At 41.5% G+C, this 16,299-nt stretch overlaps 1 protein-coding gene across 3 annotated transcripts in view; it reads right to left on the minus strand.

The window, feature by feature from the left end:
• Positions 1-12,015: 12,015 nt before the first annotated feature.
• The window catches only part of atp9b (ATPase phospholipid transporting 9B), a 105,525-nt gene continuing 101,241 nt past the window's right edge, over positions 12,016-16,299 (minus strand). For all 3 annotated transcript variants that reach the window (XM_036516354.1, XM_036516353.1, XM_036516355.1), the window contains one exon: positions 12,016-12,380. In XM_036516354.1, coding sequence (XP_036372247.1) covers positions 12,244-12,380 — 137 coding nt within the window. In that variant the 3' untranslated portion in view covers positions 12,016-12,243. The remainder of the gene's footprint in view (positions 12,381-16,299) is intronic.

Here is a 16,299-nt window from a genome sequence, read left to right on the forward strand (position 1 = left end):
AATAAATGACCTATAATGCAAGGGGTTTCCATCAAACACTGGGATTTCCCTTTGTGGAAAATTAGACAGTCTTTGCTGCTTCACGAGAATTTATGTGATTGCATTCTGTCGTTGCAGTACACTGTAAAGATTTCCATGGCCATCTTCATCATTCACACTCTGGTTGTGTTTGTAGTTACTGCACATCACTTGTTGCTCTTGGATTCTATCTACTGAATCTGACATATGTGACAAAGCAGGCCTGGATGACAATGCAGCCCTTGTTCGAGTTAAAGGTATTGGCATAAATTCCTCAACAAACGGATCAAGTTTGTGAGGAGCTTTAAATGAACGGTTCTGCATGGACTCAGAAAATGCATTCATGAAATTGTCCCAATTTAGCCCTGTGCACGCCCATGATCTTAAGCAATCTTGCTTCTAATGCCTTTGGAATGGGCTGTCTTGCTCTTTTTTCGATTGCTGCAGCTTCTATATTTTCCATTTTCTTTGAATCTGATTTACTGAATCACAAGTATTCCTTTTAGCAACATTGTGTCATCATATTCCTTTTATTTCTGCATTGATCACAACGTAATTTGAGTAAAACATCTTTTCACAATCAATGTTAATAAAACAAGAGCAGTCGCGCAACCTATCTGTGCTTTTATGTTGCCTGATATCGGCCACATCACAAAAAAAGATAAATGGTATTGCACAGACGACACAAAGTGGTTTCAGATCGTCAATAACAAGCATTAAATATCTTTAAACAGACTCTCGCTGTGGACTGCCAGTTGTTTCCGGTTACGTAAACTCACTGGCGGCCATCAAGTGTTTCAACACCCTAAAATGTTCACACATGCGTGATACAAATCGGGCAGGATTACGTTTTGTTTCCGAGTGCTCAAGCACGGGCATGTGCAGAATGGATTGGGCAGCAGGCACGGATTGGAATTAGTGGTGTTCAAAACGATTCTTTTTAGTGATTTGGTTCCTTTCGTTCAGTTCAATAAAATGATTTGAATCTTTGACTCACTGATTCGTTCATTCCCATATCCGGTCGGGCAGCATACACAAATCTGTAAATAGTTTTATTGCATTTTAAAAGTTACTGTACATTGTTCCAAACATCATGTCCATTATTAGCCTGCTCTGCAGCAAAACAGCACGTGTGAAACCAAATGTCAATGAAATTAATAATAATTAAATCATAATATTCATTACGTGAAACTGAACAATGCTATTCAAACAATCATGCAGCTGCAAAGTATACTTCATCTTTAGGAAGGTAATAGAACCCCACATTTTAACGCGTATAATAGCCTAAGTACATGTCATTTACTAAAACTAAAAAAAGCACAGAGGAAAAAAGAGCCACACTTATATCCAAAGCGAATAACTTCGCTTTACAAGTTTTGAACGAACCCAGCCCAAACATTTTAATATACTTGTAGGCCTAGTCAATGATGTCGTATTTTTATTTGTTGTTACTGTGGACATAGAACGCTACAAATGTGATGCATAGGCTTATGCATCACATTTCTGTTTTGTTTTGTAGCCAACTATGTTGATTTGTCAGTATTTATTAATAAGGACTTTATTCACGTTAAAAGGAAATGTGATGTCAACATTAAATACATCGTAGCCTACGTAAAATTGCAGTTGTGATAAACAAGAACTGCGATACATTGTGCACACCTAAAATATGCTACTGCTAAAATATAAATATAAAATAATATTGCAGGTAGATGGGCAAAATAATATTTAATATTGTTTTTAATTCCTATAATAATGTCACGGAAGCGCTCTGATTCCTTTTGCATCGTCACAGTCAATGGCGGATGTAGCCCAAGCCTGCTATACTGAGAACTAGTGATTCTGGCAACACGTCCACCAGGTCTTCATAGTCAGTGAATCTTTGGAGTCCAAACGAACTGGTGAACTTAGGAACTTGTCAGCATAGTCACCAGTTCCTTTGAGCCTGAACGAACTGGTGAACTGAGGACTCACAGTTCCTTTGCGTCCGAATGAACTGGTGAACTTGTCAACAGTTCATCAGGTCATTAAGTGGAGTTTAGAGTCTTCGTAGTCACCGGATCTTTTGCATTGTCCCACATCATCAGCTGTGCCAAGATGGCCAGTGGGAGGTGCTTCGACAGTTTTAGCATTTCAGCCATTAGCTAGTTGTTGTCATGATCGTACTGCTGATACAGTTTTGTGATGCTCCTCAACCTCGTCCTCCTCTGGTACCCGTCGGATCACCAACACCTTGTCCCCTTCCTTGAAACTCCGGGCTTGGGCTCTTTGGTCATAATAGGACTTTTGGCGCTGCTGGGCGTGCTCCAGGTTATGTTGCACCAACTCTGCCATGCTCTTCAGTCTCTCCTGCATCTGCAAAACATAGGAGAGGACATTCTGCGACGGTGGTACCTCCTCGTCTCTCATCCAGTTCTCTCTCAAGAGTGCTAGGGGTCCTTGCACGTCACGGCCGTAGAGCAACTCGAATGGTGAAAACCCGGTCGAGGCCTGTGGGACCTCACGGTTTTGCAGAGTTTTGTAGGACAATGTCTTTGGCCATATTGGGCCAATAAAAATAGCGACTGACTGACTGACTGAGATTTTCTTCTGTTTGCCTAAATGGCCTGCCCATGGAATGGAATGGCCTAGGTCAAGGACCACCCCTCTAACCTTCAATGGAACCACCATCCTTGCCTCTGCCCCTCCTACCTTATACAGCACCCCATTCTTAATTGCAAATCCCTGCTCTGGAGTCTCCTCACCATTACCACTGTGCTGATCCACCTGAGCCTGCTGATATAATGGACCAATGTCTGGATCTTGCTGCTGCATTAAACCCATCCCCCATCTTGGGGAATCTCTAATGGCACCTCCGCCAGTTCTGGACTAGGCTCCTCCTGACTCTGAGCAACACCAAACTGGAACTTATCATGCCTTCTCTGTCTTTTTGACTTCCTGGTCTTACCTGGCTGAGCCTCAATGTCAACATTATAAAAGGGCAATGCAGAAAGTGGGACCTCCTCCTCACTCTTCTTAGCCATGGCTCTAGTCACTGCCAAATTACACTCACCTCCAACAGATACAAGGTCAAACAAAAGTGGAAAATCCTGGCCCAAAATCATGGAATATGGTAAACTATCCACCACCCCAACCTCTAGTAAGTAGGTCTGTCCAAAAACCTGCACATATACACTCGCGGTTGGATACGGCCTTTCCTCCCCAGGTACACACCTCAGCTGGGTCATCATAGAGTAATTCCTGAGCTGCATTGGGACCAAATCAGAAGACACTAAAGACTGCATGCTACCAGTGTCTACCAGTGCCTCAACCTCCCGCCCATTCAATAATACAGTATGACAACGAAGAGCTACAGGCTTCCTAGGGGGGCTAGCTCTAGGTACTGTACAGATGTTGGCTTGGTTAGCTGGATTATTGGGGCACTTTGGCTTTACGTGACCTTCCTGTCCACACTGGTAACATACTGGTATTTTGGGGTTACTGGACTTGAAAGCAGGGTTGAGCTTGTAAGGACCACTCCTATCACCTACAGTCTTACTTTCGCTGTTGAACCTCTTTGGTGGCAGAGGCTGGCGGTGGGGTCTATTAGATTCTTTACCTACTTTCCATTGGGTGTATGTCCATGGCTGGGTCTTCCGGCGGGCCGCCACAAAGACATCTGCTAAAGAAGCGGCTTCTGCTGCAGATGCGGGGTCACGCCCCTTAATCCATACCTGGAGGTCTGGGGATAGCAGGTGCAAATACTGCTCCAGTATGATGGTCTCCCCAATCTCCTCCTCTGTGAGTTTTTGTGGCTGGACCCATCGCTGGTACAAGTCTCGGAGGCGGACATACAACTCCTTTGGAGTCTCTCCCTCTTTCACCTCAGCTCCTCGGAAGTGCAGGCGATAGGTCTCCTTGTTGATGTCGTACTTGGCCAATATGGCCTCCTTCAGTAGCTCGTAGTCAAGAGTGTCAGCCGAGTCCATACTGACGTAGGCAGCCCTGGCCTTGCCCGTCAGGAGGGGCGCTAGCCTAACTGCCCAGTCAGTTGTTGGCCACTGACACGCCACTGCTACTCTCTCAAAGGTGACCAGGTAGTGTTCAACATCGTCCTTCTCACCCAAGCACTGCAGTCTGGGCTCCCTCTCTACCTGCACTCTAGCTTGGCTACTGGGACGGGATGGTTCAGGCAGCAGTGGTGGACGGTAGCCCATGGCTAAGGATCGCCATTGTGGTGGTTCCGGGATGTCGGCATCGCTAGCAGGGGTTCCAGCAGCTGCCTCAGGATCTGACGTGACTCTGACATGCATCTCCCACTGCAGGAGGCTAAACTGGTGTTGCAGAGTCCTCCACCGATTCTCCTGTCGCGCTGCTTCCTGCTCCTGCTGGGCATCTCGTGCTTGTTGCTGAGCCATCATCGTTCTAAACATGTCCCGCAGTTCCTGCGCCAAAGAATCTTCGGCCACCCTGGCCAATTCTGGGTCAGCACTGCTGTCGCCTTCCCCGCCAGTGGCCCCGCCTTCCTGCTGGCCAGGTCTCCGTTCTGGAGCAGCAGGTTTCTTCGGCCCCATAGCATCCACCGGAAATGTCAAAAAAAAAAAAAATGCAGATGCAAAAAAAAGGAGAAAAAAATACTGACTACTGCACTCTACTGGCCTTAATCCCACTGCTGACACCAGTTGTAAAGGAATGGACGAGAGGGCGCCACTGCGGGCTCCTGGGTCAGGCCAAAAACTCAGAGTGCGAGTGAATAAGATGGATTTTTATTTCTGGCTTAATGTTAAAACTAAGCAATAAGAGTCCATATTCAAGGTTCAAATAACACAAAAATGATTTTAAGTAGAAAAAGAAAAAAAATAGCAATCTCTAAATGCAAACAAACTACAAAACAAAGTACAAAATCTGCTAGGTCTCTTTTGAAAAGCAGAGAACAATACTACAGCAGCGGTACTCACAGTCCAACATCCAACACTAGCCTCCCCACCATGAGACTAGACAGACAGACATATCCCAGGTGACCAGCACCATTCACATAAAGGGGGGAACATAAAACAATCAATCAACACAAACAACAACATGACAAACCCTGACGCAGCATCATAACACCCTACAACATTTAAACAGCAGATTTTAGTAAAAATACAATTCAACCAAATGACACATGTAAGGATTAAAATGGAGGCAGCTTGATCAGGGCCGTCTCTGTCACCCCCCATGGCCACAAGCAGGGTAAACTGGGCCAATCGTGGCCGGAACGAAATAAACGCTACCCTGTTTCCCCACCGCATCCCTTTGCCATCCGAGAGACATTTGCCAACACCGAGGAGCAGCATTCAACACGGTATGACTATGCTACGTTGTTCTTTTTTTTTATGCACTCAAGTTTGCGCGCCTACTTAAGCACAATAAAGATGTTTTAGAGCATAATCACAAGATTGTCTAGCGTTTTCATTGTAAAACGTCCATTTCGTGGGCAACAACATTAAGTACGTCAATAGCGGCATCACGTTTACTTGAGCTTGATGGCTCTTGTCGGCGTCTGTCAGCGGGTGTGTGTTTACGAGTGTAGCGGAGTTCACAAAAAGGCAACTCGTGCCCAAGGAAGGCAGCGGACATGTGCGGTCTCTCCATGACCGTCACAGTGACAATTTAAAGGTTAAAGGTTTCAATCACCTATTCAAGCACTGGTCTGAAGACCATGATTTGCATAGTGCTGATCTCCCAGTCCCATCATTCCCAAACCGTTACACAGAGCACAATACTGTGTCACAATACTGAATATTTTTGCTGTGGTCTAGCTACCTATATATAAATATACACATTTTATTCATTTTTATATGAATAACTTATTAATATTTATTTAATATCGTATTTACTCAGCTATTTATGTGGAAATATCTGATGTCAAATACACTGTAATGAACATAACCCTTTATAAGACTGCATCCTAGGGAAAATAAGATTCACAACAGTCTGGTGTACAACAGGGTTTCCAATATAATATTGTGCTGTAAAAAACAGATCTGCCTGTACAGATTTGTATAAACCAATAAGAAAAGCAAACATAGTAAAGCCAGGTACACACTGCAGTAAAGAGGAGACAGGTGTGCTTTATCAATCCTCAAGACCACACCCTGATAGGAGCCTCCTGTTCCAGTGCAAGTGTGATGCTGGGATCCAGAGAGGGAGAAAAAGACATTGATGGATTGAGTGATTGATTGATTGATTTTGGATTAATATTCCCTTCCTACCAATGATTAAGCACTAGGAGAATCTGACTGCTAGGGCTAAAAAAGTGACCATATTACCATTTTGGTCTGAAGGTGAATCTAAAATTGCATAAACTTTTTCAAGGCAGCATATTTTACATGTAACAGTGACTTACTCTGAATGTAAACAGAGTAAATACAGCAGAAATACTGAAGCTACTGAATACATTGGTATCTTAGCTACTGGCACAGATATTGCTTGATGTAGCAGCTCACACCGGCTAGCACTACATTCTCTTTACTAGCCAACTAACATTACATTTATATTTACATTTATTAATTTGGCAAAAGCTTCTATCCAAAGCAACTTACAAGTGAGGCAGAGTACATCACGAGCAAATAGCCATATGAGTCAACAATATTAGAGGCACTGCATGACCAAGTTTAAGTAGTTGACCAGAAACGATACATTCTAGCTAGTAGAGATACAAGTGCATGAAACCACAGATTTGAATTTTTTAATGAAAACAAAGTTTAAGAAATTGCTTTAGGTGGTAATGTTTCAGGTGTTCAGATGAGTGGGGTAGAGCTGTGTCATCAGATGTTTCTTGAAAATAGAGGGACTCAGCAGATTGGATGTAGTGTGGAAATTCATTCCATCACTGAGGACATAAGAGAAATTTCTGGATAGCGATTTCGTGCCACGATGTGACGGGACCACCAGACGCCGTTTGGTGGTAAAGTATGGTAGTAGAATGCAGGTAGACCAGCCAAGAGAGCATTGCAGTCATCCAGTCTTGAGATGACAAGAGCCTGGACAAGGAGCTGTGAAGCATACTCAGATAGGTAGGGCCTGATTTTCCTAATGGTGTATAGCACAAATCTGCATGATCAGGCAGTCATCGCAACGTGGTCGGTAAAGTTTAGCTAGTCATCAAACACTACCTCCATGTTCCTTGCAGACCTGGATGGAGTTAGCGTCGTTGAGCCAAGCTGAGCGTTGATATCACGCTGAATGGAAGGGCTGGCTGATATGATGACACCAGTGGCGGCTGGTGAGCTGGAAACAGGGGAGGCTGAAACTTTACCTTTAAATCTATAATTACTTTCAACCTGTTCCCCTTTATCCTCCTTGATTAACAAAAAAACAAATAATTCACACAATAATTGACACCAATGCGTAAATAGAGTAAATGATTATGCTCGCGAAACAGCGCAGATTGTCTGTAGTTTGTGCGCTATTGCGAAAGCTACAGCATGAGGTTTTTTAATTAACAAGGATGGCAATTTGAACAATTAAGTGGCAACTAATCCCAAAGCTTTCTCTTAAATGTTTCACATTATAGCTTTCTTGTGTTACAAAATTCAAATTACAAAACGGAGCTAAATTTAGTTAGATCGATTTAAATTACTGAGAATAAACTTTTAGGTTAGGTTGAGTGCAATGAACAATAACGTTTAGAACACAGACCTCACAAAAGCTGTGATGTGTCATGAGCATTTAACGTAATTTAAATCGATAAATGCCATCCTTGTTAATTAATCTGACATTGTAGCTTTCACAAGCACAGAAACTACAGACAATCTGCAGTGTTTCGCAAACATAATCATTTACTCTATTTACGCGACTGGTGTCAACTATTCTGTGAATTATTTGTTCTATTGTTAATCAAGGAGGATAAAGGTCAACAGGTTGAAAGTAATGATAGATTTAAAGGTAATGTTTCAGCTTCCCCTGTTTCCAGCTCACCAGCCGCCACTGGATGAGATGCATGTTACTTACAGTTGCATTCTTATTGACTATTGTCATTTTCTTAGATTGAGTGTTTTGGTTATTACTACCTAGCCTGTATATTCAAGCAGGCTTCATCTTTATATTACCTTCCTATGAGAAGGTCTTGTAACCAATAAGATGGCTGGTTCAATTCACCACTGAGGCACTGCTACTGTACCTTAAGCGCAAGGTACTCAACCCACAATTGCCTCAGTAAACATCCATGTACATAAATGGATAACATTGTAACCTATGTTAGTCACTCTGGGTAAGAACGTCTGCTAAATGACAATAATGTGATGTAATGTATTATTGTGTGGCTGGCTTGTGAAATCTTACATACTGCTGTCAAATGAACCACATACTGTAGGGAGTGAAGGTAAAGAGTATGGGAGTGCTATAATTAAATTTGAATTCCTGTTTAGAGGTAATTGCATTTTCAAGTAAGGGGGTTCAACTGCAGAGGGTGAATACCAAACATACACTATATGGACAAAAGTATTTGGCCACACCTGTTTTTCAGGGTTTGGGCTAGGCCCCTTATCTCCAGTGAAGGGCAATCTTAATGCTTCAGCATACCAAGACATTTTGGACAATGCTATGCTTCAACTTTGTGGCAACAGTTTGGGGAAGGCCCTTTTCTATTCCAACGTGACTGTGCCCCAGTGCACAAAGCAAGGACTATAAAGACATGGTTTGATGAGTTCGGTGTGGAAGAACTTGACTGGCCCGCACAGAGCCCTGAACTCAACCCCATCGAGCACCTTTGGGATGAACTGGAACGGAGATTGCGAGCCAGGCCTTCTCATCCAACATCAGCCTGACCTCATAAATGCTCTACAGAATGAATGGGCACAAATTCCCACGGAAAAACTCCAAAATCTTGTGGAAAGCCTTCCAAGAAGAGTGGAAGCTGTTATAGCTGCAAAAGGGGGACCAACTCCATAATAAAGTACAATGTCATTATAGTCCCTGTTGGTGTAATGGTCAGGCGTCCGAATACTTTTGTCCATATAGTGTATATAGGCACAATTTGACAGCATGTTAGTGAAGTTAACTTAAGTCATTCAGTTGACTTACTGTTATGTCCTGCTGACACTTTGTACCTCTGTTAAATATTCCCAAGTTATGCACTTTTCTGCCTACTTTATTCCATTACAAGCATAAACATAAGAAATGGGTTTTCATGATGTCCAGTGGATATAAAAAAAGTCTACACACCCTTATGAAATACCAGACCAGCAAGTCTTTGTGAATAAGTCTCTATTAACTTTGCACATTTAGACTTTGGAATTTTACCCCACTTTTCTTTGCAAAAAAAGTTCCTTCAAATTGTGAGGGGATCTCCTGTGTACAGCTCTCTTTAGGTCATTCCACAGGTTTTCGATGGGATTGAGGTCTGGGCTCTGACTGGACCATTCCAAGACTTTGATTTTCCTTTTTTGAAGCCATGCCTTGGTCAACTTGGATGTGTGCTTGGGTCATTGTCAAATGGTTTTGTGCCAAAATATCTTGATATTTGAAGCTATTCATTATCCCATCTTGACAAGAGCTCCTGACCCAGCTGAGGAGAAGCAGCCCCAAAGCATGATGCTACCACCACCATGCTTCAAAGTCGGTATGGTGTTCCTTGGATGATGAGCTTTATTGTCTTTGCGCCAACATATCTTTTACAATTTAGGCAGAAAAGTTCTTGCCACCCTACCCCATAGCCCAGATACGTGCAGAATACGAGAGATGGTGGTCACATGCAAGGAGTGACCGGTACGTGCCAGAAATTGCTGTAGCTCCTTCAGTGTTGCTGTTGGCCTCTTGGTAGCCTCCCTGATAAGTTTTCGCCTTGTCCTCTCATCAGCTTTGGAGGGTCGTCCTGATCTTTGCAATGTCTCTGTGGTGCCACATTTTCTACACTTATTGATGATGGTTTTGACAGTGCTCCATGGTACATCCAGTGCCTTCGATATTCTTTGATATCCCTCTCCTGATTGGTACTTTTCAACAATTAGCTCTCGCAGTTTCTTTGGCAACACTTTGCGCACCATGGCTCTCCCAGTAGGATGCAACTCCAAACGTTCAAGCAAACATCCTACAGCAACAGCTGACTTTAATCTGGGTTTAATCAGAATCACTTTCATTAGTGGCAAGTGTATGCTGTTTACCTACAGGCATGATTTTGAATGTGACTGGTTAACTTTGAACATAGCTAAAGCCCCCATTATGAAAGAATTATGCAATAACTTATGCAATCAGGGTGTTGTAGTTTATTTAAAATGTCCCTAATAATTAACTATTTGTTTTTTCTCTGGATTTTTGTTTGTTGGAAGATCACATTACAAGAAGATGATTGGAAGATGATTACAAATGGAAAAAGTCTGACATTTACATTGTTGTTATTTTTGTCTTGACATTTCAAAAACCTGTAATTTCATAAGGGTGTGTAGATATTTTATGTACCATTAAAATATGCTTACACTCACCATGTCCAAATTAGTATTCAGTTTGTGAGCCACAAACTGTTGTCACAACCATTGAGATGGTAGTGGTAGCAGATTGATTATTATGCTTTAGTGGTGTCCTGTATTTCTACATCAGCAAAAAAGGACACTGGGACACCGCATCATTTCTATAAATACTTATTTGTAAGTTGTTGCTTCTGCTCACTTTTGCATCGTCTTTATATTTTATATGAGCATATATAAATTGTTTTTACATCTTAAGTGTGCTTCCATGATGGAACATGCAAGGCAGTTCTGGAAAAGCATCTGGAAACGTAATGGATAATGTGTCCTTAATACTCCTTTTAAACTCAACAAATAGTCAGTTACACTGAGCATCTCATATACATGAACAAATTCCATGTCTTAGACTTGCTCATTGCAATAAATAAGTGCTTTTCTATCTTTTCTATCTGATATACTAAAGATCATTATTTACCAATAGTTACCAATAGTACCAACAGGCAGGAGTCAGCATGCAGACAGCTCAAAATATAAGAAGCAACACTATGAGAAAGTTAATACAATAGGACTAGAATCTTTCTTTATAAATATCAATTGCAGTTCAACAGCTTGGCCCCATACACCTGAAATTACTGGTAAATCCAGACCACCAATCCTGCTAATGAAAGAGCATGTAATTACACATACAAGACACTTTATTGGTTAACAAGGAATTTATTGCTCTTTTAATCAAGAATATTTAAAATGTGAGAAAAGTGCATGGTAATGGGAAAGACATGGGAATCATAATTACAACAGAATAATACATTTTCAGCATTTTATAGAGAAACAAGTTATCCTTCATATAGGAAATTGGCCACCCTAACAAAAGTTCATTTCAGCATAGAATACAAAAAACATTATTTTGTATCATACAGACACCTCAGCTTGCTTTGAGAACACACGCAGTATACAGAAACAATATTATACAGTCATTAAAAAGAGATTATTTACCTGAGTACAAATAAAGCTGGGCTTTACTGCTTTGCTATTCCTTGAATTGAATATTCAGAGAAATACACCAACACAATGGAAATTAAAACACGGGGAGAATGATATATTTCTTTTTCTTTGCCTCAAGATATCCCCCAGATATAAAAGTTATTTTCCACAGGGGATATGCAATTTCCTGAAGGAACACCTTTATGCTATAGAGTTGTTTGTCAATTGAGGGTTTATTCAAAGTTAAGACAGTGCTGTACCTTTTGTTTTAAATGTGCCCTTTACACTACACTGTGCCCTTCACTGTGATTGTCTTGCTGAAATGGTTAACACTGTATTACTGTTCCCAGATCGTACACTTTCAAATAAAAAGCAAACACGCCAATCAGTGCTAAATAAGCAAAGGCAATATGCCAGATGTGTGGAAGCTGCACATATTACATATTACTTCAAAATAATTCATATTAAAGAAAAACAACACACTCTTTTTATGAGACACAGAAATTCAGTGTCATAAGCAATCATAATTAAAACAGTAAAATCCAAGTACGTCACAAAAGAGATTTATATAAACTGATTGCAACAGAATGACGGGTTGCAGAACTGTAGTTAGTGCATTGAAGTATCTGAAGGCAATTTACTTAGTTCATCCTGTCATTTGAAGCCATTCCAAGTAATTTTAACATGTCTTTGTCTTCAGTCAAGAGATGGAAAAAGCAAACATACAAAGAGAGGGAAGGCTCAAAGTTCTTGATTAAAAAATAAGATCTGAGTAGTTCCATAAAGGCCTCACTTGGTAAGCAAACTTTTAGTGAACTTACTCTCATGTGATAAGCTTAGAATAACTTGGGGGGGAGAATTTCCTCTTCAAGTATTTGATGATGTAAAGTGGAAGACAGCTGATGAGGGTTATTACCGACACTTTCCATAAGAATGCTGCAGTTGTGATGAATGCGATATCTAAGGAAACAAGGAAGAAATTATTTCTACAGAAACACAGAAACAACTGCTGACAACACTGGTATTGCAAGTATGGGACTGGAATTAACCACAATGACCCTGAGGTCTGACTCATTACATTTACTTACTTTTGTACCATCTAGTCTCACTTAAACACACACAGATCGTATACAATCTACTTGTCCACATAACAAATACCCACGCTTGGTCATTTTCATATTCCTCTGCTTGTGCACACCACGTCATTAAATTGTTTCAGGTTACCCAGGCTGAAAACCCCAGCACAATGCCCATTTGTACCTTCAGCTATTGCTGCAGTTAATCTTAAGATGAGTTCCCATATACTACTCTCTTTTAACTGAATTTTGTAGAGCAGCCTATTTACACATGGACTGAGCTATACATATTTATTTCTCTATCCCTAGTTAGTGTGACTGCGATGTGAAATTTTATTAGTGTGATTGCGATGCAAAGCCATTTTGAATTTTTTGTAAAAACTTGAAAATCTATCTCTTCCTAGACGGTGTTACCGATTTGCACGAAATTTGGTACACAGCATCTTCAGACTAATATCTTTAAATATTGAATAAAGAAAGTTGATACATTAAAAGGTGTGGCTGCAGTAAGCCAGTGAAATTTGTGGGTGTGGCCTCTATTTATATAATGAGCTATAACTCCTGAATACAATGTCTACTCATCACCAAACTTGAGATCCCTCATCTACAGGCCATTAGACTCAAGCCTACAAAATTTGGTCCAAATCAGTCCATAGGTGGCACTATAGCAAACAAATGGTCATAACTCCTAAAGGTCTTGCCCGATCAAGTTCAGATTTTGCATGCTATGTCTTGGTAAAAGGTCCTAATAAAGTCTATAAGTTGATAGCTCAAACAAGATGACGCCATCAGCCAATCAAATTTCAGCAGCCCTTAAACTGACTTGACTATGACCTATCATCATGAAACTTGGCAGGTAGGTTCCTATGGTCACCCACTACTCAGGTTAGAAAAATTACCCCGATTGGCCAGATGGTGGCACTATAGGAAGCCACAACGAGTTTTGGCCTATGACTCTTGAGCCGTTTGGGGTAGAATCAAAATTCTTTTTCCCCTGATTCCCTGGCTCGGGATGAACAAAAAAAGCCTCTTGGAACCAATGATGCGCCAACTGGATTTTCTGCCATTTTGAATTTTATGTGAAACCTTGAAAATCTATCTCCTCCTAGATGGTTTGTCCAATTTGCACATCTTCAGACCAATATCTTTAAATATTGTATAAAGAAAGTTGCTACATTAAAATATGTGGCCACAGCAAACCAATGAATCTTATGGGCGTGGCCTCAATTGATATAATGAGGTGTAACTTGTAACTGAATGCAATGTCCAATCATCACCAAACTTGAGATCCCTCATCTACAGGCCATTAGACTCAAGCCACCCAAATTTGGTGTAAATCCATCCATAGGTGGCACTATAGCAAACAAATGGTCATAACTCCTAAAGCACTTGCCCTATCAAGTTCAAATTTTGCATTCTGTGTCTTGGTCAAAGGTCCTAATAAATTAAAATAAATAAATAAAGCTATAAAAGTTGATAGCTCAAACAACATGGCACCCATCAACCAATCAAATTTCAGCAGCACTTAAACTGACTTAATGATTCATCATCATGAAACTTTGCAGGATTGTTTTGGATTTGTCATATAGCAATCTGTATGAAAATTACATAGCAAACTTTCCACCACTCCCCCTGTCAAAAACTACACAAAAACTACATTCCAGAAGGCTACACCCAGATCAACATTCATTGACCCTGACACCTAGTCAATTTTCACTGACCTGAAATGGCAAAAAGCATTTGGGTTCTTCTAATGGCAAATATTCTTGCCTATAATACATGTATTAAACAATGGTAAAAAAGTCACCTATTTAACATTTACATTACCTGTCACACTTACTTGAGAACTGATATCTATAGGACAAAAGTTCTAAGTTTTATTTGTCACATGCCAATGTAAAATGTACTCTAAGCAGTGAAATGATGGTTGGCAGCAGGGCAGACTGTGCAAAACTCACAATAGAAAAAATATATAATTTAAAGAACATAACTAAGGAAGATATACTATAAAGAGAAGAAAGAAGCTAGATAGGAGTAAAAGCTACGTAGACAGCTAGGTCAGAAGTATACCACACTGCAGGATAAATGGCTGAGATACCAGTTAGAATACAGGGTGATGATTATAGATATACATAGTTTATAGTACTGAAGTTAGACTCCAATATGGGCTGCATATAGCGTTCTGATGGCTGGGGGAAGAAGCTCCTATGGAGCCTCTCAGTATTGGCCTTGAGGTTGCGGAGGCGCCTGCTTGACCGCAGCCACTGAAAGAGTCCTTGGTTTGGGTCATGGGGGTCCTTCATAATTCTACCGGCTCTGGTGCTGCACCGCTTGGTATACAAGGTAGAACAGTCCCTGTGGTGTGCTCAGCTAGTCACACCACCCTCTGCAGGGCCTTACGGTCCTGTGAAGAGCAGTTCCCATACCAGGCAGTGATGCATCCTGCCAGAATGCTCTCAATGGCACCAGAGTAGAAGATTTTAAAAATCTGTTTTGGCAGTCTAAATTTCTTTAACAGCCTGAGGTGATAGAGGCGGTGCCATGCCTTTTTCACCAGGGTGGTAGTGTGAGTGGTCCATGTCAGGTCCTCGGTGATCAGTACGCCAAGGTATCGGAAGCTGCTCACCCTCTCCACTGTGGCACCGTTGATGGATAGTGGGGTGTAGCTCCACTGTCGTGTCTTACAGAAGTCAGCTCCTTTGTTTTGCTGATGTTAAGGGAGAGGCAGTTGACCTGGCACCATTTTGTCAGGTCCTCCACCTCCTCCAGGTAGGCCTTCTCGTTGTTGGTGATCAGGCCCACCACCCCAGTATCGTCCCCAAGCTTTATGATGGTGTTGGAGCTGCTCTTTGCCGCATAGTCATGTGTGTACAAAGAATACAGCAGGGGACTGAGGACACAACCCTCACGAGCAACGGTGTTGAGGGTGAGAGAGGTAGAAGTGAGGCTGCCCACCCTAACCATCTGTGGTCTACCAGTCATGAAATTTAGGATCTATTTGCACATAGAGCTATGCAGTCCAAGGTCCAGCAGCTTACTGACCAGTAAAGGGGAGACTATAGTGTTAAAAGCTGAACTGTAGTCAATGAACAGCATTCTAACATAGTTCCCTCTGTCGATGTCGAGGTGGGAAAAGGTGGTGTACATTACATGAGTGACTGCATCATCAGTGGAGCGGTTGGGGCGGTAGGCAAACTGAGGGGGTCCAGTGTGCATGGCAGACAGGAGCAGATGCAGTCCTTCATAATCCTCTCAAAGCACTTCATTATATCTGATGTGAGGGCTATAGGGTGGTAGTTGTTTAAATTGGTTGGGGAGGGCTTTTTGGGCACAGGAACAATAATGCCGGGTTCAGACTACATGATTTTTTTCTTTCATAATGGTCACCATGTCAGACTAGGCATTCATAATGCCATGAAATTGTGCCTCGTCTTGGTCGGGAGACTGGCAACACTACAGGTTTAACCCCAACTAACCATCGTTCACGTCCTTGCATGTCGTTGGGGAGGCGGGGCAAGAAAGTGTCAATCATGGCAACAGAAGCGCTATGTGTGTTGTTGCTGCCGAGTGCATTAACGTTACACCGGAGAATTTGCTATCAGTTCCTAAATCGCAGATACAGAATGTGCCTCGTTGTCTCTAGTACACGATTTCTACAACTAGTGTAAATGTAGTTGTAAGTTTAACAAATATGATAATAATACTGATTACTGTTATTACTGTAACTCCATGCAACTGACAGTTACTGTAACACTATGTGTAACCACAATTAAAATAATATTACCAACATTTAACAATAATAT

The sequence above is a fragment of the Megalops cyprinoides genome, chromosome 21, assembly GCF_013368585.1.
Source record: "Megalops cyprinoides isolate fMegCyp1 chromosome 21, fMegCyp1.pri, whole genome shotgun sequence".
NCBI lineage: Eukaryota > Metazoa > Chordata > Actinopteri > Elopiformes > Megalopidae > Megalops > Megalops cyprinoides.